Source organism: Tachypleus tridentatus, chromosome 10, assembly GCF_004210375.1.
Source record: "Tachypleus tridentatus isolate NWPU-2018 chromosome 10, ASM421037v1, whole genome shotgun sequence".
In the NCBI taxonomy this organism is placed as follows: domain Eukaryota; kingdom Metazoa; phylum Arthropoda; class Merostomata; order Xiphosura; family Limulidae; genus Tachypleus; species Tachypleus tridentatus.
Genome location: NC_134834.1, coordinates 17,638,524 through 17,664,700, shown reverse-complemented (window position 1 = coordinate 17,664,700; position 26,177 = coordinate 17,638,524). Strand labels below are relative to the sequence as shown.

The window sequence follows — 26,177 nt, the reverse complement described above, 5'->3', positions numbered from 1 at the left end:
TTGCGCTGCTAAATTACGGACGGCTAGCGCAGATAATCCTTGTGTAGCTTTGCGCGAAATTCACAGTAAACAAACAAACAATTCATTTCTGTATAAAATGTCCCCATTAAATTAACACAGCTGGTGTGGCAGACACATCAGTATTGCTGACAATTAACAATCCTGCACTCTGTAAACAATATATTTGTTTGTTTGTTTTTGAATTTCACGTAAAGCTAATCGAGGGCTATCTGCGCTAGCCGTCCCTAATTTAGCAGTGTAAGACTAGAGGGTAGACAGCTAGTTATCATTACCCGCCACCAACTCTTGGGCTACTCTTTTACCAACGAATAATGGAATTGACCGTCACATTATAGCTCCCCCACGATTGAAATGGCGAGCATGTTTGGTGGGATTCGAACCCGCGACCCTGAGATTACGAGTCGAGTGCCTTAACTACCTGGTCATGCCGGACCAGAATATTTCTTGAAGCAGAAAAAAAATAAAAAACTTTGAAAAAGTAAACGTTACAAGTCGATTGGTGTATCAAAACCATACGAAACTATCCAGTCAGTTTTAAATAGAACATTTATTTAGCTTGTATGTATCATATACTTTCAATTACGTAACATTTCTTGATACTTTACTTTCCGTGCGTACTATTTCAAACTTTGTTGCATCTGTAGCAACTCAAACTATTACTATTATAATAAGCAACCTATGGAGGCGGATTATCCAATAAATCCTCTTTTTCTGTCTTCAAACCACCTAAAAATGTTCAGAACAATCTCCAGGAATTCATTTCAATACAAGTTTTAATTAGAACTGATTTAATTACACGAACTACATGAAACTTGTAGGGAAACAATTCAATGAGTTAACGCCTGGCATGACCAGGTGGGTTAAGGCACTCGACTCGTAATCCGAGGGTCGTGGGTTCGAATCCCCATCACACCAAACATGCTCGCCCTTTCAGCCGTAGGGGTGTTATTACGGTTACAGTCAATCCCACTATTCGTGGGTAAAAGAGTAGCCCAAGAGTTGATGGTGGGTGGTGATAAATAGCTGCCTTCTCTCTTGTCTTAAACTTCTAAATTAGTGACGGCTAGCGCAGATAGCTCTTGTGTAGCCTTGCGCGAAAATTCAAAAACAAACAATAAGTTAAAGACCCGTGTTACTCTACTTGTTATTTAGAGGAACATGCGCAGTTCGTACATTTATTAAGTCACATTTTTTCCATTTAGTTTCGTAAATTTGGAAATATAATAAACATTTTTCTTCAACCCATAAAACTGGAGAATTCACACAATCCTTTCAAATTACCATTCTTCTGATTTATGTTTCTTCATAGCTAAGCCTTAATTCAAAGCTAAGCCTCATCTGATGTGTCCAACACCGTGAATCAAGTCTCGTATTTTCACGTGGCAACTCTGTAGACTTGCAAATTTCCCTCTAGTTTGAATGAAAATTATAAAACTGACAGTCTTTTGAAAACAGCGTTTTAAATATTCTTTATTTTCAACAAAAAGTTTGAAAACTGAAACACTAGTGAAAGGTTCTAGCGGTAAAAAACTAAATGACGTCATGTCAGTTGAGACAGCGAAGTCACAGCTCGGATGAAAAGTGAAAGTTAAAATTTAGAAAATAAAATGTATATTATAGACAATTTTGCTCCTAGCTAACGACGCCACGTAGTGAGCAAAAAGTGTACTTACTTGGGTTGGAATTGGAATAAGTGTGAGCAAGTGTTGTTACGTATTTTTGGATATCGGTTGATTTGGTGATCGTAACAATGTAATCCACCATATATATCTAAGGTAACACTTGAAACAGTGCTTGCCCAAGTGCAACAAAGGTTACTAGTGATTACTAATGGGCTTTTTTGTTTGTTTGTTGTGTTTGTTTGTTTTTTTACCAACAATACAGACACTAGCGTCATCTTACTGATTACTCGATGGCTTTCTATAGTTAGATAACACAGGCGATGCTAACCTCCCAACCGTTAACCAATCAGGGAATTACGTCTCAAGAATGGTTTGTTTGAGATAATTATATAAAAGTAACCGATTTTTAATTCTATGTTTAAGATTATAGCGACATTTTTGTTGACTACTTGGCTTCGTTAGCGGGGAAAGAAAAAAACCCATCAAGAAAACTTCCATGGTAATACAATTGTTACCATATCGATTTCTAAACTGAAACTTGCAGTTAGTCATCTTTAACAATGCCTTCCAATTCCCAAATAACAGGTCTCCATTAAGGGTGTTAAATTAAAAAAAAATAACTCTTTCCATTTTACATTTTTGCCACCGAGAATGCGCGTGTTTGTGTTTTCTTATAGCAAAGCCACATCGGGCTATCTGCTGAGTCCGCCGAGAGGAATCGAACCCCTGATTTTAGCGTTGTAAGTCTACAGATTTACCGCTGTACCAGCGGGAGAACTTCGCGAAGAATACGAACCACAAAAAATTTATGAAAGAATAAAAATGTATACAAAAGTGGATAAAAACACACCCAACGTGTTACAAAAGTGGATAAAAACGCACCCAACGTGTTTGAAGTTGCGACTGTCAATCACTTGAAATATGTTTTCACATTTTACTCTAAGAGCCGTGGGTTCGAGTCGCCGTCCCACCAAACGTGCTCGTCCTTTCAGCCGTGAGAGTGTTATAACGTTTCGATCAATCCCACTATTCGTTGATAAAAGAGTAGCCCAAGAGTTGTCGATGGGTGGTGATGACTAGCTGCCTTCCCTCTGTCGTATAGATTTTAGCGTTGTAAGTCCGTAAAATTACCGTTGTCTCGTAAGTGAAGGCACGTTTATTCATGGTATATCGAATACGATTATTTTATCTCAACTATTAAAGTCCTATTTTATTTCGGGTGGGGAAGGGGTTGTGTGTGTATATATATATTTATATATATTTGTGTGTATGTGTGTGTGTGTATCCAAACTTACTTGATACTATGAGTTTAGGTTTATAAAACTAGTACTGTGGTCAAAAACTTTACTTACTTATTTTTGAATTTTTTGCAAATTCAGTAAATTAACTGGGTTTATCTCCCCCCCCCTCATATAAGAATCCTTTTTTTCCACACTTCACTCGGACTGTTTCTATACGTTTCTATGCGCAATTTTTGTTTAATATTCTTAAAAAGTTTTTCGAGTGTCGTCATATGACTTACCTTCCTTCGCATGTTTTATCCTGTTACTCGGAAAAAAAAATAAGAAAATAGCATCGTAGTTTATTGATTTGTTCTATCAATATATATGTGATATACACTCATTGTGTTCTCTCACTGTGCAATGTATTATTATTTTGCACTCGTTGCACTCTCTTACTGTGCATCACATTACTAATTTGCACTCGTTGCACTCTCACTGTGCAATACATTACCAATGTGCATGCACTCGTTACACTCTCACTCTGCAACACTTTACTAGTTTGCACTCTCTTACTGTGCAACACTTTACTAATTTGCACTCTCTCACTCTGCAACACTTTACTAGTTTGCACTCTCTCACTCTGCAACACTTTACTAATTTGCACTCTCTCACTCTGCAACACTTTACTAGTTTGCACTCTCTTACTGTGCAACACTTTACTAATTTGCACTCGTTGCACTCTCTCACTCTGCAACACTTTACTAGTTTGCACTCTCTCACTCTGCAACACTTTACTAATTTGCACTCTCTCACTCTGCAACACTTTACTAATTTGCACTCTCTCACTCTGCAACACTTTACTAGTTGGCACTCTTTTACTGTGCAACACATTACTAATGTGCATGCACTCGTTGCACTCCCTTACTGTGCGATACATTACTAATTTACACTCGTTGCACTCTCTTACTGTACAGTATATTACTAATTTACACTTGTTGCGCTCTCTTACTGTGCAGTATGTTTCCAATATACACTCGTTGCACTATCTTCCTGAGCAGTTTATTACAAATATACACTCGTTGCACTATCTTCCTGAGCAGTTTATTACAAATATATACTCGTTGCACTTTCTAATTGTGCAGTATGTTACTAATTTACACTCGTTGCACTCTCTTACCGTGCAGTACAATATTAATATACACTCACTACACTCTCTTACTGTGCAGCATATTATTCAACACGAGTACCTTGTTTATATAACCTCAAACCGAAGAAGTTACGAACAGCGTTTCCCGATTAATCTATTATACCTCGATATTGAGTTCTATAAAAGGATACTTCTGTCGGGTTGTACGTAATCCTAATGGGAATCAATTCAGAAGTCTTTCTTGATGACGAGAAACTTGCTTGAAATAAAAATGTATCTCAGAACGGCTGGTATGGATATTAACACTTTTACTGACAAGGAGAGAACAACGTTATGACCTTCCTAGGTCATCTTCAGGTTAAGAAAGAGAGAGTTTGAAAGTGACCGTTGAAGGACACATGTCTTAGGGACGAGAGTATAAACAGGTACGGGACTGTAGGGAGCGTTGCAGGTGTATGTTAAGTTATTAATTAGTATAGGTATAAAGGTATTACATTATATTGGTTTACTTTTGGTTTTATTTTCTGTATAAGGGCGTCTTTGATTTTGTATTTATTTATATTTGTTTCCCTACTTAATATCTGGGTGTTTTCTATGGTTATGTTGCGTTTATGCAATGTTCAAAAACATGTGGTGTTTTTTGTTTTGTTTTTTAACCTAGTTTCCATTTTTCTACTTGTTTCTCCAATATAGAGGTCGTGGCAGTTATCACATTGTATTTTATAAATAATGTTGGTGTGGTGTTTGTCAATGTAGTTTTTACATAGTATAGACCTCAGTTTTGTGCCTGGTTTTTGAATAAATTTGGTATTAACTGGAATGTCATATTTTGTTACTAATTTTTGCCAAATGCTGGCTATTCTTTCTCTGATATCAGGAACATATGGTATACAGCAGTATAAGGTTTTGTAGTTTGTTGTATCTTGGTATTTACTGTTGTTTGTTTGTTGTTGGTCTAGATGTGTGTGTATATTGTTTTTAAAAGTTTTTTGAGGACATTTGTTGATGTTGATGAAGTATTGTTTTATTTTGTTGATTTCATTGTTAATTTTATCAGGTGAACATAGTTTTGTGGTTGTGTTTATTTGGTTTATTAGTATGTTGAGTTTTTGTTTTGTTTCATGTGCTGAGTCCCAGTATAATCTAGTATGGGTGATTTTTCTGTAGATTTCTGTTTTGAATTGTGCATCAGTTCTAGTTATCTTGAGGTTAAGAAATGCTGTTTGGTTAGCTTTTCCTGTTCACAGGTGAACTTAATGTTGGGGTGTATCGAGTTAACGTAACTGAAAAACCTAATTGCGTGTTCTGTAAATTTGAATCCAGCAATTGTTTCATCAACATATCTGTACCAGTATAGTGATGGGTGTAAGGTTGAATTGATCGCTTGTGACTCAATCTGTGTCATGAAAATGTTGGCCAGAACTGGTGACACGGGATTCACCATACTTAGGTCATTTATTTGTAGGTAGTTTTGGTTACTGCTATTAGTACCTTCTCACTACCACCAAAATTAGCTTTATGTTCAATAACCAGCAACGCCCCCTACAATCCGGTTCCCATTTATACTCTCGTCTCTAAGACATGTGTCCGGCAAAGGTCACTTTCAAACTCTCTCCTTCTTAACCTGAAGATGATCTAGGAAGGTCGAAACATTGTTCTCTCTTTATCAGTAAAAGTGTTAATACCCATACCAGCCGTTCTGAGATACATCAGAAATCTCTATGAGTCAACTTTCTGTGAAGTCACCAGACAAGGACGCTTACAAGGTTACTTACTGGGTTCTGATGATGACAAAACTTTGTCCATACGTTATACATTTGTTACCACGTTAAGCATGTAGTACATTTCTCTTCATTACACATTAATCCTGTCTTCAAACTTTAAGTCACTAATTATACCAAATTGTGCACTTTCTAACGAACTGCGGCTCTATTAATCTCACGAATCGCTTCCAGATGACGTCAGAACCACCTGGACTTTTGCAGAAGGATCAAGTAATTTTTGTTAGAAAACTTTTAGAATATACTGAAATATTCATATAATTGTTTGAAAAGTGTAGGGTCGCAAGAAGACAGAATTGTGTCACTCTGTGACAGGTTCTTGTCTGTCACATTGTTTGAAAAGTGTAGGGTCGCAAGAAGACAGAATTGTGTCACTCTGTGATAGGTTCTTGTCTGTCACATTGTTTGAAAAGTGTAGGGTCGCAAGAAGACAGAATTGTGTCACTCTGTGACAGGTTCTTGTCTGTCACATTGTTTGAAAAGTGTAGGGTCGCAAGAAGACAGAATTGTGTCACTCTGTGACAGGTTCTTGCCTGTCACATGAGAATTATACCTGTAAAATAGCATGGCATTGGACAAAACTCATTTATATGAGTAAATATATTATTATCCATCTATTCGGACCCATATATTGCTTGTTACAACACTTGGAAAGACCAGATACCAAAAACTGAGCAAAATAATCATTTTCTATGTAAAATACGAAGCGAACTCCACCAGCAATTAGCAGTTCTATTTACAACAGTGACGGTATTTTTATTTAAATTTCTGTGAGTTATATGTTATTGTAACGGAGAAAACAATGCAACCACAGTGTTGGGTACAATTCCATAATATATTCTGCTTAGCTATTTAAAGACTACACAGACTAAACCTGAATATTAAACATCATAACTTAAGCGCCACCTTTATACAAATAGTAATCACATTTTGTTTTCACTTTGTTCAACGTCTGTATAATCACCCATAGTGGCCCGGCATGGCCAAGCCTGTTAAGGCGTGCGACTCGTAATCTGAGGGTCGCGGGTTCGCATCCCCGTCGCGCCAAACATGCTCGCCATTTCAGCCGTAGGAGCATTATAATGTGACGGTCAATCCCACTATTCGTTGGTAAAAGAGTAGCCCAAGAGTTGGCGGTGGGTGGTGATGACTAGCTGCCTTCCCTCTAGTCTTATACTGCTAAATTAGGGACAGCTAGCACAGATAGCCCTCCAGTAGCTTTGTGCGAAATTAAAAAAACAAACAAACATCACCCATAGTTTCAAAACCTAAAAGGCTGAAGTACTTAGATTACTGACCGTTGTAAAACATTTTTAAATTGTTTTGATATCTAATGCGTATGGATTCCTCCTTTAGGTAAGAAAAATTAACACTCGATCCGCATCATAATTTATATTTTTTATTTATATTTATATTTTTTCCCCTTTTGATGTTCCTCGCCACATGAAATTAATTTTTAAAAAAATAGGGGGAGATAGGTGTGTTCTTTCTTTAACAACGCCTACTACTTTCGTTGTTGATTACTTTGTTCTCGTGCCCTGTAGCAACGCTTAACGACTAGGGATGTTGCTCTTATGGCTGTCTAATATTTGTTTCTTAGTTAAACTATTTTTATATGTTTTATGTGATACATTCACATCATTAGTTTTGGTTTATTTTGCATTTAGTTCCTAATGTAGCAGTGAAAGACTAGATGGAAGGCAGCTAGTCATCACCACCCACCGCCAACTCTTGGGTTACTCTTTTACCAACGAATAGTGGAACTGACCATAACATTATAATGACTCCACGGCTAAAAGGGTAGCATGCTTGGTTCTAAAGTGACAAAATGGATCAGATAGGAAAAAGAGATGTCCTAAGAAACATGAGTTTATACACGTAGACAGATAGAAACGAAACATTTATTACATGAACAGCAGGGTAGAAATTATACAGTGTGAAAATAAAAGAATTTATCTTGGTTGTGGAGGTATCTGAAGCATTAGGACTTGGGGATACACCGTCTATCAAACCTAGTCACTCTTTGCTTAAATCTAACCTGACTGTATCCCCTGTTCTATACGTTTTTTTTTTAAATTATATATATATATATAAATATATATAAATCTGATTGGGTTGGTAATATAAAAAACTCATATTCTAAGTAGTTCGATGTAATAAGCCGGTAAGAAATTGGAAAGTTTGTTAATATGGATTAATCCAGAGATTTTCCCTTGACTGAGTAAGTCTTCTAGAAAGTTCGAAGATCAAATTAAGAAACCAGAGTCATTGTTATATATGTAATATAATAAACAAATTACAAATTAACTAACAGTTGGATATTTACGGAAAATATATCCTGAGTCGCTGTCCATAAGTTAAAACTCTTGATCAAAGGAAAGGCAACCAGTCAGCAACACTCTACAGCTTACACTAACTGATTAACTGTCACTCTTATAACGTATCTACAGCTAAGAGACCAGGGAATATTTTGTGATATCGCAAGGACTAGAGCATGGTTCATCAGCTCTAAAATTCAGTGTTCTTCCACAGGGTCAACCCGCACCCAAAACCGGATATAAAAGAATGATTTAAATACGTCCGAGTTTTACCGGCATAGTAAAGCCTATTTTATGTCACATTACTTAATAGTGTTTTACCTTACGCTTTATCAATGTTATTATTTGCAATTAGATTCATGTGGTGATACGTAATCTACACGTTACAAGCCACAACTATTGAAAATACTAGTTTCAATTTTATTATAAGCAAGAAAAAAAACACGTTTAACTTGCACACACGCGAAACAAAAATAAGTTTAAATTGGAATAATATAAAGGTTTCCCGTTTTGAATTTAATAACCTCGAAAGTTGGGGTGGGGGGTAAATAAAAATTTATAATTAAAAATCCCGGTTTCTTATTGACAGTTTAATACAAACATACAAATAAACGTGAAGTATTTCAAACACAGTTAATTGAAAGTGTGAATGTTTACGGATTGTTCGGACAACGCTTTGGTTCTACAGATTTTGTGTTCATAGTTTGGTTCTCTGCAGTGAGCAGAACACGTGTGATCTATTTTGTAGCTGTACGCTAAAAAATAAACAACAAATTCTGCCTGCCAACGATGTGTGTGTGTGCACATTGCTTTCGTATGTTTGGAAAACTGTTCGGAAACAAACTAGGCCTGAACAATTGTCGAACCATCTTATGGCAAGGCGCTGAGGGCAGTTTGACAACAAAACTTTGTTAAACTGTCTTTACTGTTAATTAACAGGAGCTATAGATGTCAGTTTGGAGTTTTCAAAATAAACAGTAAATTTCGCTGAGCAAGATGAACGGCTAGGCCATAGCTTCTATGATTCAGGAACAACAGTTACTGATATTGAACTGTCGTCTCAAAAGAAGGGAGCTAGCCTACAGGCTAGCATACAGGTGTCATACTTATAACGCACCAACAGATAAAAGCGCAGAATGTGTTCGATAGCATCGCGTCTCGAACTTGAAACTTCTGATATGCACCCTGACCCTCCATACATGTCAAATGTTGATGATACTATAGTAGGATAAGTGAGAAATCCAATAAGGCTAGAAACTTGTTTGTTTGTTTTTGAATTTCGCAAAGCTACTCGAGGGCTATCTGTGCTAGCCGTCCCTAATTTAGTAATGTAAGACTAGAGGGAAGGCAGCTAGTCATCACCACCCACCGCCAACTCTTGGGCTACTCTTTTACAAACGAATAGTGGGATTGACCATCATATTATAACGCCTCAACGGCTGAAACTTATCAACTTCGTTAGAACCAATAGACAGGATTGTGGTTTTAGGGAAATAAATAAATAAAACCTCTAAAGTTGATCGAAATATTCAACAAAATGGACATTATATCAAATATAATAGTGTTTATAGAAGCTTTATTTATTTTTATTTTATTATGGCCCGGCATGGCCAAGCGTGTTAAGGCGTGCGACTCGTAACCTGAGGGTCGCGGGTTTGCATCCCCGTCGCGCCAAACATACTCGCCCTTTCAGCCGTGGGGGGCGTTATAATGTGACGGTCAATTTTTATTATTATAAATAAAAACTGAAACGTAGTATGTGATCGATATGCCTAGGTTTTTCAGGGTGCTGGTCCTCTTTTGAGTCCCCCCTGTCATAAGTCCTTCTCGATTCTTCGTTTCAGGATTTCGTCAATTGTTGTTCTTTTCTATTAAGCCTAAAGCTACACAAAGGCCTATCCTTGGTTTATAAAAAAGTATCACAGTGTAGTTGTTACACGTCTTACTATAATGTGTCTACTTTATCGTGGTTGTTAAAGCTACTTGATGATTACCACAACATTTCCACTTTACTGTCATTATTAAAACTAGCAGCTGAATCACTAACACGTCGTATACTCTGTTTAAAGCAATAATTTACATAAAGTTCACTAGACGGCAACACAGTAGCAAATATGTCACAGCAGTAGGTTAAGTTGTTGATCAGCGCAATAAGCTATCTGTGCTGTGTCGTAAGCCAGCAGACTAATGGCTAATCCACTGCGAGTTATGTGTATGTGTTTAGAAGTGTAATGATAAATGCTAATAAGCTAAAGCTACAAAGGAAATCTATAATATTGATGCTCTCCAGTGGCAGTTTTTTTTTCTTATAGCAAAGCCACATCAGGCTATCTCCTCATCCCACCGAGGGGAATCGAACCCCTGAATTTAGCGTTGTAAATCCGGAGACTTACCATTGTACTAGCGGGGGGCATCCAACGTCAGACTTGAAACTATTTAGCTGTTAACAGTAAAATTATTCCAACAACACAGCTTTGCATTATTGACGCAAGAGTGATTTCAACTTACGCCCTCTGTTATCACACTTTATCATCATAATTTAATATAATTTTAAAATATTGAATTAAACGTACACGTATAGTTGAAACTACAGTTTGTAGATATTTGTTTAAATCTCTGAACGTGAGCTGATTTTATGGTGGAATAAATTTATTCTGGGTAATTCTTTACAGTGAGTGGTGTAACAGTCACAAACAATATGCAACCCTCAGCGGCAGTGACGTGTATAAAACTTATGGTCTCTGTACAGTTGCTTAAGTCACCCAAATATTTGAATAGAAAAGAGAGCAAAATGGATTTGGTTTTCTACTGATATTCCTTTAACTCAGTTATTATTAGATGAAATATTTAATCTTAAAACACATAATAATAAATATAAACTTACTCTAACATGCCCGTTACCAGGATTTGTTTAGGAAATCCGTTTTTATTATTCCTGGCGGATCTTTCTCATATTCACGTCAATAAACTGGACGTGGGCCGCGGGTTCGAATCTCTATCACACCGAACATGCTCGCTTCTTTCAGCCGTGGGCTCGTTATAATGTGACGATCAATCCCACTATGCATTGGTAAAAGAGCAGCCCAATTGTTGGTAGTGGGTGGTGATGACTAGCTGCCTTCCCTCTAGTCTTACACTGCTAAATTAGGGACGGCTAACGCAGATAGCCCTCGTGTAGCTTTGCTCGAAATTAAAAGAACCAAACAAACTAGACGCGTTAAGGCAAGAACTCGTACGTTGAAACGAATATTTATTCAACTTATAACAATAAACTGGATATTATGCACTCGTTACATCAATGTTCGTTATGAATTATATGTACGTAAATCACTTTTTTAACAACAATTTTGTATTCAGCTGGGGCCTGGCATGGCCAAGCGTGTTAAGGCGTGCGACTCGTAATCTGAGGGTCGTGGGTTCGCATCCCGGTCGCGCCAAACATGCTCGCCCTTTCATCCATGGGGGCGTTATAATGTGACGGTCAATCGCACCATTCGTTGGTAAAAGAGTAGCCCAAAAGTTAGCGGTGGGTGGTGATGACTAGCTGCTTTCCCTCTAGTCTTACACTGCTAAATTAGGGACGGCTAGCACAGATAGCCCTCGAGTAGCTTTATGCAAAATTCCAAAACAAACAAAGTATTTAGCTGGACATTTCAAGTAATAAAGTTTAATAGGTATTTACTTATACTAAAATAAATTAAAATTTGGAGGAAGTTTCCTGTGTTTTGGACCAGGGGGCGTTAGGTTCAGCGTACACCTCTTCTTCCCTATGAAGAATTATTTTGTTTGCACTTACTGAATCCTTGTTGTTTCACGTTGCGGTTTTCCACTGTTTTCTAGTTCACATAACATTTTTCATTTTGTCTACACTTTTCAAGGCTATAGCGTAATATTAATCAACAAGTTTCTATGTTTAATTTTCACCTAGTGTTAAATGCAGAAAGTGCACACCAGGTGTCTTCCTCTTTGATTTTCTTGAACGAATAACAACTTGTTTCTTAGTTAGAATCCTCAGTCATTCTTGTCAGCATGTTGGGCTGTAGTTACAGATGAACTCTTTCATAACCTTCACTGCCCTTTGGCCAACTGAGCTAAGGGCCACCTCTTTATTTTTACCTGTATCAGAAACCCTAGAGTCTGTTTATACTTAAAATAATGGTGGAGTTCTCTGAGAGCAGGTTTCACAATATCTTTAACAGAACTTAACATAGAATAACAATGTTAAATTCATGTGGATTATAACAGAATTTCCATGCTTCTAACTTTCATGTAAGAACCCTTAAAGGTCTCTCTTCCAATTATGACAACAGTAGTTTTACTTTCCGATAACTTCCCAAGTTCTCTTGTAATTTTTGCGCCTCCCAGGTAGAGCGGTAAATCTACAGATTGAAAACGCTAAAATCAGGCCTTCGATTCCCCTTGATAGACTTAAAAGATATCCCAAGGTGGCTTTTCTAAAAGAAAACACACACCTCTTTTGTAATTTTAGCTTTCACTTTCATTTGCGCAGGCGCCGTTTGGCTTTTCCCTGTAATTTTTTTTTTTTATATAGTTGTTTACGTTCTCCACGGAGCAAATTATGCAACGTGTTTAATAGGATATCGGGGCACAGGTTTGTGTTTAAAGTATAGTTTATTATTACTGTGAGAAACTTAAAATTCGGAGAGGTTGAAGTGGAATTTATATTATTGTATTATAACTTTTGTTTATTAAATCTGTGTTTCGTAATTCACTAAATTACAGTGGGATTTACAGTCACATTACAACGCCCCAACGGTTGAAAGAGCGAGCATGTTTGGTGTGACGGGGGTGCGAACCCACGACCATCAGATGACGAGTCGAGTGTTTTAACAACCTGGCCACGCTGGGCTTCACAAATAGAGAAACTCCTGTTTATAGAGGATCCGCGAACTTCCTGTTACTGCGCACATATATTTATCCACAGACAGTTATCTAAATATCCACATAACTGATGTTTATGGCAACACCATTTCATTTGTAAGGTTTCATTAATACAAAGCTATTTCCTAGTGACAGCCAGTTCCTCTATTTAATACTGTAGTTACTAAAAGCCGATAAACCAGTCAAAACGTAATGGAAATCTCAATTGTAACAGAATCATTAAAATCGTTACTGCCATCCAAGTTCTGCTGGCTTAGATTCTTGTTAAAGTACATGTGGATTATAATTTTCGTATTATTGAAAATAAAATGTATTTAGAAGTTTGATGTTAAACTTCATAAAAATCAAATACATCGTAAATGTTTTCGAAATTTGTTAATATTAAGAGTTTTATTTCTATTACGAAGTTTAGTTGTACTAGACACATTCAATAACGCAAAATTAAGTTCTTAAAATTTCAAATTTTACTGTAAGATAAAGCATACAAATCCTTTAAACGTCACTTTGAAGAAAAGCTGGATAAGAGTTTCATTGGGCCTAGTCTTTTAAACTTACAGAGGCCCTCTCGAGACAGAACCTCTACGTGCAATACATTTGTAATCATAGCTTGAGGACCCCTAATTAATGTGAGGCCCTGGGCTTCAGCCCGCTGAGTCCATGCTTTAATCTGGGGATGCTTTGAAGACATTTGTTTGATTATTAAATAAAATATTAGCCAATTTGATTAAGTTCATTCATATAATTAAATCTACATACAAAATGATGAACCTTTATTTAAGAACACATTAAAACAATTTAATAAACTAAGCCAGTTGAGAAAACAACGAACCTATAACAACTATCCTAATGCTTTAAATAAAATTATGTTGAAGTTTGTTTGTTTTGAATTTCGCGCAAAGCTACTCGAAGGTTATCTGCGTTAGCCGTCCCTAATTTTGCAGTGTAAGACTAGAGGGAAAGCAGCTAGTCATCACCACCCACCGCCAACTCTTGGGTTACTCTTTTACCAACGAATAGTGGGATTGATCGTAACAGTATAACGCCTACCACGGATGAGAGGGCAAGCATGTTTGGTGCGATCGGGATTCGAACCAGCGGCACTCGGATTACGAGTCGAACGCCTTAACGCGCTTGGCCATGAAAACGTACATTTCCGAGGTGAGGCTCGAACTCACAACCCCTGCATATCCCACAAGTACTGTCTTATAAGTACCGTGCGCTAACCAATTGCGCCACTGTCACGTGCAAGACAGAGGTAATTAGATAGTGTCACGTGGTTTGAAATTTGCTGAACTTTCATTTTAAAATTACTTGTTTTTCTTTTGAACATTCATTTAAACATGTTCCTTAGAAACAGATCTGGAATGATGATGTATCGGATAACAGTGTTAGAACTGGAATCATTAGATTAGTGGTACAGGTTTGTCGGCTTTAGGTGATTTTAATAAAACTAAATCAGGCGCTATTTATAATTAAAGCACAAATGGAGATAATGAGTTAATAAATTTGCACGTTGCAAGCACATATAGCAATAACCTGAACTTCACTTACAATGGTAAAAACTGGGTATATAAATCAAGCACATAAACCCCAAAGCAAAAACGCCCTCTTTAGGGTAACTTTGATAAAACAAATGGACAAAGTTAAATCACCTATCTCCTTCCTTTTGTTATTAATTCTAAAATGATCTCATCAGAAGCTATTTCATACCTTACTTTGTGGAAGGTAATAAGTGACTTATTTGACTGACTAATTGCTTATGTTATTAAAGTCGAAATGTGCCCCATTTAAGAAGTTGTTTATTATCATTCTCAGGCAAGCATCCCGAGGCAAAATCCAGCATAGCCAGGTGGTTAGGACGCTCATTTCGTAATCTGAGAGTCGCGGGTTTGGATCCCTATCACACCGAATAAGTTCGCCCTTTCAGTCGTGGGAGTGTTATAATGTTGTGGTCAATCCTGCTATTCGTTAGTAAAAAAGTAGCCCATGAGTTGGTGGTGGGTGGTGGTGACTAGTTGCCCTCCTTCTAGTCTTACACTGCTAAATTAGGAACGGCTAGCGCAGATAGTCCTCGTATAGCTTTGCGCGAAATTCTAAAACAAACAAACAAACAAATCCTGGGGCAAAATAACTCCAGTACACTTCCAGACAAATTTCGGTTATCACAACAACAATTTACGAAGATTGATCGTACCAACTGAATGAGGGATGATAAAACATACACACACACACTGTGGATCATCTTTATAATTACACGAGTTCAGACTTTATAATTACTTTAACAATTTCCAAACTGCAGCGAACTGCGACGACATTCCAAGGGGCTTTTGAACCTAGGCAGATGAAATATACGTATGTATCTATTTTGTCTTGATAAGTAAGTAGCTCGAATTTTGTAATATCAGAGACATTCCTTCTAGGCTGTACTAGTTCTTTAATTACATCAGGACTTCAATAATTCATAAAGTTCTCTTGTCAAAAGATGCCTGAGCGTTGGATGTTTTATGTTTTAACGTACCAAGGCTAAATACAAAGATCGGATATTTAAGAAACTCATAGACTTCTGTTGATATTTGAAAGCATCTGTACAAAAGAGAGACGGGTTGGTAGAAAAACAAAAGTAGAAGATATCTTGAAGGATTGTTGTAGAAAGATTCAATATTAAATATTTGTTGTCGTCCAAAGCAACATTATCGAGACGGTTAAAGGAACATGGCCGTTTACTGACGTTCTTTTTATGTAAAGTTACTCGAGGATCATCTGTGATAGTCGTTCTTAATTTGGAAGTGACATACGAGAGGGAAGGGAAGTAGTTAATAACACCTACCGCCAACTCGTGGGTTACTCTAATCACAGACTGGGATTTCACTGTCACTCTTATAACACACCCAATGTGTGTGGGGAGCGCGATATGATTTTATTATTTGGTAGTAACGAGACGTGAATCTCAAGTCAACTAATCCACAGTCAGCCATTTTAGCCACTGTGTGTATCAAGGACATAGCCCCCCGCTAACACAGCGGTAAGTCTACGGATTTACAACGCTAAAATGAGGGGTTCGATTCCCCTCGATGGGCTCAGCAGATAGCCTCATGTGACTTTGCTATAAGAAAACACAAACACACACATCACGGTCATTTATGACTTTGAAATGCTGAAAACCTGATAGCTGAACCTGTCAATCTATACGGGTGCCCTTAACTGAATATTAGCGTCGATTGTTAAAATTATATCGTCCTCAAAGTTGAGGGTTTTCCATGACATTTGTTAGAATCGAAATGAAATATCCTAAAGATCAAGGGTTAGTATAACAAAGTAGTTATGGTGCCTGACTCGCAAGACATCCACGCTCTTTAATCTGCCGGGGCGTTATAAGTAACAGTCAATCTTCATTATTTGTTCGTAAAAAGAGTAGTTCAAGAGTTGGTGGTGATGACTAACCGTCTTCGCTCTATTCTTTCACCGCTAAATTAGGAACGGTTAGCACAAATAAGCATCGTGTAGCTTTGCGGAAAAACAACAACAAAAAGATCGAGATAAAACGTGTTAAACAGGAAAGCATAAGACACAGGGGCAAAAACAACTTTTGGGATACAATACCAAGTGCGTTGGACTTAGAAATACTAAAACACAGTATCACAGTTCAGGAAATGAAAGACGTATGACGTCGATATCGCCCTGGTATGGCCAAGCGCGTAAGGCGTGCGACTCGTAATCCGAGGGTCGCGGGTTCGCGCCCGCGTCGCGCTAAACATGCTCGCCCTTTCATCCATGGGGGCGTTATAATGTTACGGTCAATCCCACTATTCGTTGGTAAAAGAGTAGCCCAAGAGTTGGCGGTGGGTGGTGATGACTAGCTGCCTTCCCTCTAGTCTCACACTGCTAAATTAGGGACGGCTAGCACAGATAGCCCTCGAGTAGCTTTGTGCGAAATTCTAAAAACAAACAAACAGACGTCGATATACGAGAATCAAAACGTTGAAGACGTACCCGTGAGACCTACATACGTTCATATAGTTTTCTCAGGGTATCAGAAAAAGTAAAGGTGTCTATTTATGATGGCATCATTAACTGACAGTGTGTTAAATTGAAATAGTTTGTTGGTGTTGTTTTTTTTGTAGTCGTTGTTATCAAAACACGTTTTTCTGAATTATGACGAAAGTGCTGCCATCTATCTAATAGTAAATATTCGCATGTTTGTCTTTTAAGTCGTTACTGACAGCTGTAGGTTCTAGCGTTTTGGTACAGCAATCGCAAGAAAAACCAATAATTTCGAAAATTCATTTGGTGAAGAAGATAAATTCTGTTGCCTTGGAAACTGGAAATATGACGTCAGAATAAGGCAGTAGTAACTTTGGCATAGCTTAAGCACATAGTTGACAAAACGAATGAATAAGATCTGTTGTTGGGTGAGGTCTTTTAAATTATTTGGTGAAAATACTGTGAAGTCTAGTCTATGTGTCGATAAATAATTAATGAGTAACATTTTTTTTAAAAGCAACATTCACATGTAGGCCTTACATCACAAACAACATCTGAACAGAAACTTCGAGACTAATGATAGGCGTTACTTCAAATACAACATTTCACTACAAGCTGCGAGACATACATCTAACTTAATTAGCTTTAGTAGGTAAATAAACCCATGACGCACCCAGTAACTGAATAGCACAACGGATGTGATAACACTCACTATAAACACCGGACTAAATTATTCCCTGAATAGTTTAATGAATTAGCAACACAGTAATTACTCGATTTATCAAACGCACTCTCGTTTCTCCAAACTCCATGAAGCTTTCAGATAAAAAATTTTCTTAGTATTCCAAGACTACTTTTATTATCTTAATTAGCAGCTCTGTCTAGAGAAAAACTAAATTACGACGTTGACAATATAGGTTTAAAAGTTGCTCCTCACAATTCCAGGATTTGGTGGGGGGTGACATATTTAATTTTTCCTTGTGCGTCTCAACCTGTTTTACAAGTAAGAGTCATCTGGATAATCACAATAGTACTAGAGGTTGCGCCTCCAGTATCAATCATATATCTTGCTTGTTAGGCTTAAGACATGAGGTCCACAAGATAATGTATATCGCTAGCCTGTGATAATAATCAGTTGGAGACCTACTTAAGTTCTCTAAGTGAGATGGTACTTTATCTCTTTGTGAGAACTTAACATCATAGTTCCTACATCTTGCCTCAAAGGCGACTGTTTCTGATGTTCTTGGATGTGTTATGTTCTTCGTATAGCTTCATATCTTGCAATGGTTTATTAAGACTCGATTCGAATTCTATGATTCAATGCATTCATAGTTCTAATAGTGGCACTTTGTCATTCCGATTCACGAGATTATTCTAACCTTTAATATATCAGGACATGTTGCAGCATCTGGTTATGCAATGTTTAGTTCTAAACTTTAACACATCAGGACATGTTGCAGCATCTGGTTCCACAATGTTTAGTTCTAAACTTTAACACATCAGGACATGTTGCAGCATCTGGTTCCGCAATGTTTAGTTCTAAACTTTAACACATCAGGACATGTTGCAGCATCTGGTTCCGCAATGTTTAGTCCTAAACTTTAACACATCAGGACATGTTGCAGCATCTGGTTACACAATGTTTAGTTCTAAATTTTAACACATCAGGACATGTTGCTGCATCTGGTTCTGCAATGTTTAGTCCTAACTTTAACACATCAGGACATGTTGCAGCATCTGGTGCTGCAATGTTTAGTTCTAAACTTTAACACATCAGGACACGTTGCAGCATCTGGTTCTGCAATGTTTAGTTCTAAACTTTACCACGTCAGAACATATTGCATCATCTGGTTCTGCGATGTTTAGACCAATGAATAAAACTAAATTATTCCTGACGCGAGTATTTAGCTTCTTGACTGTACAGTGACAGCCATCCTTGTTGTAATTACCATGTAGTGATTTCCCAAGCATAGAATGAAGCTAGTCTAACCTCACATTTGTGTTGCCGTATATGAGGCGAGTTCCCAATATGCCCCTTCGTCATTCACACGCCATGATGTTATGAGAAGATGTAACTTCCACTTGCTTCACATCAATCCACTTTCCTTCTTCCTTTCTGGAGGCAGTTCCCCGCCGTTCATTATCAAATTGGTGTATAGCGTTGAAAATATAGGTAATATGGTTTTATGTTTTTAAAAACTATGGCGATCTGATTAAAAGAAAACATAAAACGAGGCACGCCTTTCCAACAACTTAACTGTTTCCATGGGCTGGGCGTGGCTTAGTGGTTAATGTGCTCAGACTGGGAATCGGAAGGTTTGTGGTCCGCTTCAGCAAGACTGTATGTGTGGTGGGGCTATAATATTGATGGTCTAATCTCACTGTATTAGATTGAGGAAGGGTAGCCCAAACGTTGGTGATAGGATGTTTTGGCTGCCTTCTCTCTTGTCCAGGTGTTGGTAACCTACAGCTCTTTGACCTTTGTCGCTATCCAATTATTGAAATCGGGGCTGCAGCCGTTGCGGCTCTCATTATTTTGCGTATTTATCGAACTTGAAAAAAGATGGTTCTCTTTGTTATCTGGGTGGCTAACCCTGGAATCTAGTCTATCAGCTTCAAATCAGGGACGGTTATACCCAGATGGCTCTTTGTGTGGCTTTACGCTAAAACTCCCGAACAAACTGCTTTAATTTTATTAAATGTAAACTACAATTTTAAATTTGCGGCAGTAAAAGACAGTATAAGCAGCTATTTTATGTGGTAATAACGTAGGTAAATAATTATAAAATTAAGTAACACAGTAAAACCTTGTGATACGCCAGCAACTGATCAACCAGCTGTCTAGTTCGACTTGACCTGGCAAGGCCAAGTGGTTAGGGCATTTGACTTGTAATCTGAGGGTCACGGCTTTGAATCCCCGTCACACCATACATGCTCATCCTTTCAACTAAGGGGGCATTATAACGTTACGGCCAATCCCACTATTCGTTGGTAAAAGAGTAGCTTCAAGAGTTGGCGATAGGTGGTAATGACTAACTGCTTTCTCTCTAGTCTTGCACTGCTAAATTCGGAACAGCTAGCGCAGATAGTTCTCGTGTAGCTTTGCGCGAAATTCAAAACAAGCAAATAGTTCGACTTAATAATAGTCTTTTGCATGGAAGTTAACGTATTGTACTCGAACGGTGGCCATCTTTCTGGTGGGGTTCAAAACTAGGTAGCGTTGCGCTGAGAAAATCTAGGAACCCCTGCACTGGACTTTCTAGCAGCCTACGTGACCTTGAACTTTTTAACCTGGAAGTCATGTAACGAACCCAATGTTAAAGAAGATCATTGTAATACAGCATCTGACCTTTCACCTCTAGAAACCGGGTTTTGATAGCCACGATGGGAAAAGAACAAATAGCCCATTGTGTAGCTTTGTGCTTAGCCAAAACAATAACAACAACAATAAAAGCATAATACACTTCTTGATGTAACTAACGGACTAAGAATTTTTTTTACTGTTTGTTTGTTTGTTTTAGAATTTCGCGCAAAGCTACTCGAGGGTTATATGCGCTTGTCGTCCCTAATTTAGTAAGGTAAGACTGGAAAGAAAACAGCTAGTCATCACCACCCACCATCAACTCTTCGGCTACTCTTTTACCAACGAATAGTGGGACTGACCGTCACATTATAACGCCCCACGGCTGAGAGGGCAAGTATGTTTAATGTGACGGGGCTTCGAACCCTCGACTCTCAGATTATAAGTCGAGTGCCTTAACCACCTGGCCATGCCAGGGGTCGACTTTTACTGATATTTAACTGATCCGTCGTTAACCTGAACCTAAAGATGACCCAAAAAGGTCAAACGTTGTTCTGTACTTTATCTTAATTAAAGTTTTAATACCCATACCAGCCGTCTTGAGAATACATTTTTCATTAGGCCCGGCATGGCCAAGCGCGTTAAGGCGTGCGACTCGTAATCTGAGGATCGCGGGTTCGCATCCCCATCGCGCCAAACATGCTCGCCCTTTCAGCCGTGGAGCGTTATAATGTGACGATCAATCCCACTATTCGTTGGTAAAAGAGTAGCCCAAGAGTTGGCGGTGGGTGGTGATGACTAGCTGCCTTCCCTCTAGTCTTACACTGCTAAATTAGGGACGGCTAGCACAGATAGCCCTCGAGTAGCTTTGTGCGAAATTCCAAAACAAACAAAACAAACAAACATTTTTCATTGATACATGTTGGGTTATCAGACGATAAATAAACTCAGGAAATGTACTCGCCGTCACATGCTTGAATAATGTCGCAAGTAAACTGTTGCGTATTGTAATTTCTCCATCCGAAGACTTTAATTATAACTTCGGCTGAAATGTTGTGTTATTCGAAAAGAATCCCCACCCCCAGTAACATAGTATGTCTGCAGACTTATACGACCAGAAACCGTGTTTCGATATTCGTGCTGAGCAGATCACAGATAGCCCTTCGTGTAGCTTTAGGCTTAATAACAAACAACAACAAACATAAACAGTTTCCTTTTGATTAAAACCTGAAAAGAACCACTGACACGTGACGAGGAAATATTCTTTGTCATTAACTTATTACGCTTCGTGAAGTACATAATTTTCCTTCCCCTAGGCGCCCCCTAGCGGTATATCTTAAAACTTTATACGCTAACAACCAGCGTACAGCAGTAGCTTTGCGCCGTATCAACAACAACAGCAACAAAAATGTGTTTGCTTGTGGAGACCTCCGTAATTGAAAATAATCAGTCTATATTTGTCTCAGTTTGAATGTAGCCGTAATAAGATTTCAACTGTTTTCAGTGTACAAAATCGAAATAAAGAACACTTATTAAGTTTGTTTACTTGTTTTCTTAGTGTTTTATTTTACGTTGGCCCAAACTTTCATTTTATTAAACTGTAGTAGTTTCGCACAATATAGATTTAATGTATATAGTTTTGTAATGTATTTTATAATGGTGTACAGACCATCAGTAACAGTTAACCAACAACACATTTCCACTGACGCCACCTAGAGTATAACAAAAGCATTAATGTTCTTATGCTGATATCCACTGACGCCACCTAGAGTATAACAAAAGCATTAATGTTCTTATGCTGATTTCCACTGACGCCACCTAGGGTATAACAAAAGCATTAATGTTCTTATGCTGATATCCACTGACGCCACCTAGAGTATAACAAAAGCATTAATGTTCTTATGCTGATTTCCACTGACGCCACCTAGAGTATAACAAAAGCATTAATGTTCTTATGCTGATTTCCACTGACGCCACCTAGAGTATAACAAAAACATTAATGTTCTTATGCTGATTTCCACTGACGCCACCTAGAGTATAACAAAAGCATTAATGTTCTTATGCTGATTTCCACTGACGCCACCTAGAGTATAACAAAAGCATTAATGTTCTTATGCTGATCTGTTTGTGCAGTGCCACGCCTTTTCCAATCCCTCGGATAACGAAGAAAAACTGACTTCAGAAGAACACGGAGATCAAACCAGTGGCCCCCTGCGACGATAAAGGGTGACTTCATTATCGATCAGTTCAGGTCTTGTTCGTGGTCGGGTGTTTCCAGAAAGTCGGGTTGGTTCGCGGACACAGAAGTGTGTGATTTTACGCTCTGAAGTGACGCATCACTTGCGTGTTCCGTGAGTTATAACCAGTAAGGTTTGAGAGTGTAGAAGGAAATAAATACCTTGGATATATCGCAACTGGGGACATGACAGTTGAGTTACATCGGAAAACCGTATTCGTGCACCAAGCCTCACAGTATAATATTAATTACACGTGCCTATTCAACCACGATCCAACGGCGGCAATAGAATATTTGGTTATTGAAGGTGACGTGTCTTATTCTAACAAGGCCTTAAAACAGTCCGGTGTTATATGAGCCTCTAAGTTTCAATAGACGTTCACGAGACGCTGGAGAAATTTGAAGAGAAAGTGCTGGAAGCATGACGAGTGAAAAAAAAAATCGATAACCCTTCGATGCTGTCTTCAAATTAGTGTATATTAACGTCGTGTTTGTAGACGGTCACTGTTGTATTTGTTGTTTTGTTTTTAAATAATGTCTATTGACTCTGTTCTCAATTCGACAATGGTCAGCGCAACCTCCATACCTGAAGTTTTCCAACACGAACCGACCAGTTTAAATTTGCCTTTTCCTAAGCCCACAGGTGAGTCGTTTCCTTTCTCCGCTCAACACTAACATAAAACTTGGATATATTTAGTTTGTTTGTTTTTACAGACGAGCTTTATACTTTAAATAATACAACATGCATATAAATAAAGTCCTACTTACGGTGAATGTGTTTGATCTATAACTTTTCTTACAGACGAGTTACGTGGTTTATTTGCCATAGCGTAGCCAGGTTTAACCAGTTCTCTTTACATACAGTTGAGCTTTGTAGTTTATTTATCATAGCGTAGCCAGATTTAACCAGTTCTCTTTACATACAGTTGAGCTTTGTAGTTTATTTATCATAGCGTAGCCAGGTTTAACCAGTTCTCTTTACATACAGTTGAGCTTTGTAGTTTATTTATCATAGCGTAACCAGGTTTAACCAGTTATCTTTACCCTATAGATGAACTAACTTCTTAGGTTAATGTTAAGTGTAACCAGTTTTAACCAGTTATCTTTGCCCTAAAGATGAGCTTATTAGGTCATTGTTAATAGCGTAACCAGATTTAACCAGTTATCTTTGCCCTAAAGATGAGTCTCTCAGGTCATTGTTAATAGCGTAACCAGGTTTAACAGATCATCTTTGCCCTAAAGATGAGATTCTTATGTCATTGTTAATAACCTAACCAGATTTAACCAGTTATCTTTGCCCTAAAGATGAGTCTCTCAGGTCATTGTTAATAGCGTAACCAGGTTTAACAGATCATCTTTGCCCTAAAGATGAGATTCTTAGGTCATTGTTAATAGTGTAAATACATGGAGTTTATATCGTGATTCAAAGAAACTACACTTTATGAAATAATATTGTGAGCGACAAAGTCGTTACGTGAGAAACGAGAAACAACAACTCCGGGATTGAGAAGCTCGAACTCAGAATCTTTGTTCAACGCCCCCAAGTGGTACAGGGTCTGTGAACTCACACCGATAAAAAACAAAGAGTTTCGATATCCATGGTAATCAGAGCACAGACAGCCAGTTGTATAGCTTTGTGTTTATTTCCTAATTATCCTATCCAAATTTTATCCTACAGGTATAATACTATCTCTATCCAACTGGATTAGACAAGTCTCCCATCGCTCACAAGGAGTTTGAAATATGGGTGAAAAACTTTAAGCTACTTTGCTTTGTAACCATACAGTTAATGGCATGATTTAGCACCTGTCAACCAAATCATAGGAGCACTTGTGTTTCATAATATCAATTTATACAGTAATATATATATGCTAGACCTAATTATAGGTGACTAGATGATTCAATTGCTTTTTCTAAAGTTACTAGTAATGAGATAATTCCATTACCAGAATATAATTCAGTAGAACCAATACTCTTGTGCTTCTATTATTACTTCTGCAGGGTTTGGCAAACCATTTTGATGTGATGACGTTAAGTTTACTTTATGTTTTACTAATTCAACTGGTTACATTGGATGATTTGGTCTATCATTTTAATGTGACGGGGTTAAATCTACCTTTAAACTTTAATGTTTTTTTAATCTAACAAACAACTCTGAAAGATTTGGTTACCATTTTGATGTGACAAGATTAAATTTATCTTTCGGTTTTCTAACCCAACCAGCTATTCTGAATGACTTGACATATCATTTTCATGTGACGAGGTCAAATCTATCTTTCGGTTTTCTAATCCAACCAGCTATTCTGGAATCACTTTACATACCATTTTCATGTGACAAGGTTAAATCTATCTTTCGGTTTTCTAACCCAACCAGCTATTCTGAATGACTTGACATACCATTTTGATGTGACAAGATTAAATATATCTTTCGGTTTTCTAACCCAACCACCTACCTATTCTGAATGACTTGACATACCATTTTCATGTGACGAGGTCAAATCTATCTTTCGGTTTTCTAATCCAACCATCTATTCTGGAATTACTTTACATACCATTTTCATGTGACAAGGTTAAATCTATCTTTCGGTTTTCTAATCCAACCATCTATTCTGGAATCACTTGACATATCATTTTCATGTGACAAGGTTAAATCTATCTTTCGGTTTTCTAACCCAACCAGCTATTCTGGAATCACTTGACATATCATTTTCATGTGACAAGGTTAAATCTATCTTTCGGTTTTCTAACCCAACCAGCTATTCTGAATGACTTGACATACCATTTTGATGTGACAAGGTTAAATATATCTTTCGGTTTTCTAACCCAACCACCTACCTATTCTGAATGACTTGACATACCATTTTCATGTGACGAGGTCAAATCTATCTTTCGGTTTTCTAATCCAACCAGCTATTCTGGAATCACTTTACATACCATTTTCATGTGACGAGGTTAAATCTATCTTTCGGTTTTCTAATCCAACCAGCTATTCTGGAATCACTTGACATATCATTTTCATGTGACAAGGTTAAATCTATCTTTCGGTTTTCTAACCCAACCAGCTATTCTGGATGACTTGACATATCATTTTCATGTGACAAGGTTAAGACTACTTTTTCGTTTTTCTAATCCAATCTGGAGTTGTTTTTGTTTGTGTGTATTTTTTTGCAGTTTTATATAATTAGGTAAAGCAGTATAAATCCACACCAACCACTAAATAGGGTTTTTATAGCACACGTTAGGAAAGAATGAACCAGTAGCTGACGTTAACAAGAAAGAATCTGTTCTCAACTGCGTTTGTGACGTTTTGAACTACCAAAAACCAAATTAATCTCCAGCGCCATCTTGAGCGAGTTTAAATTGTTGAGTTACTAATGCGATGTACACTGTTCACATTGGAAATATAGTTAAAACGTATTTATAACGTATTTATGTACTACGTTGATTGTGTTATATGACTTTGTACAGGAAAAGGTCTGAAACAGCATACGAGTGACAAAAACATTAATCAACAATTCCACTTATACTGTAATTAAAACCGTTAATTAATTTTAAGATTTGCTGTGTATTCTAGATATAAAACAAGTGATTTCAATCGATGGTTTCGTATCTTCTCTACACCGAGTGTTGCAAAACGAAAATCAA

General features: G+C 37.6%; 1 protein-coding gene across 1 annotated transcript in view; it reads left to right on the top strand.

Annotated features, from left to right (window-relative positions):
* LOC143228810 (uncharacterized) overlaps positions 1-26,177 on the top strand; it is a 62,630-nt gene that overhangs the window by 21,030 nt on the left and 15,423 nt on the right. Inside the window, exon 2 of the mRNA XM_076460178.1 lies at positions 22,430-23,175. Within this exon, the coding sequence (XP_076316293.1) occupies positions 23,067-23,175 (109 nt within the window). The 5' untranslated portion in view covers positions 22,430-23,066. The remainder of the gene's footprint in view (positions 1-22,429; positions 23,176-26,177) is intronic.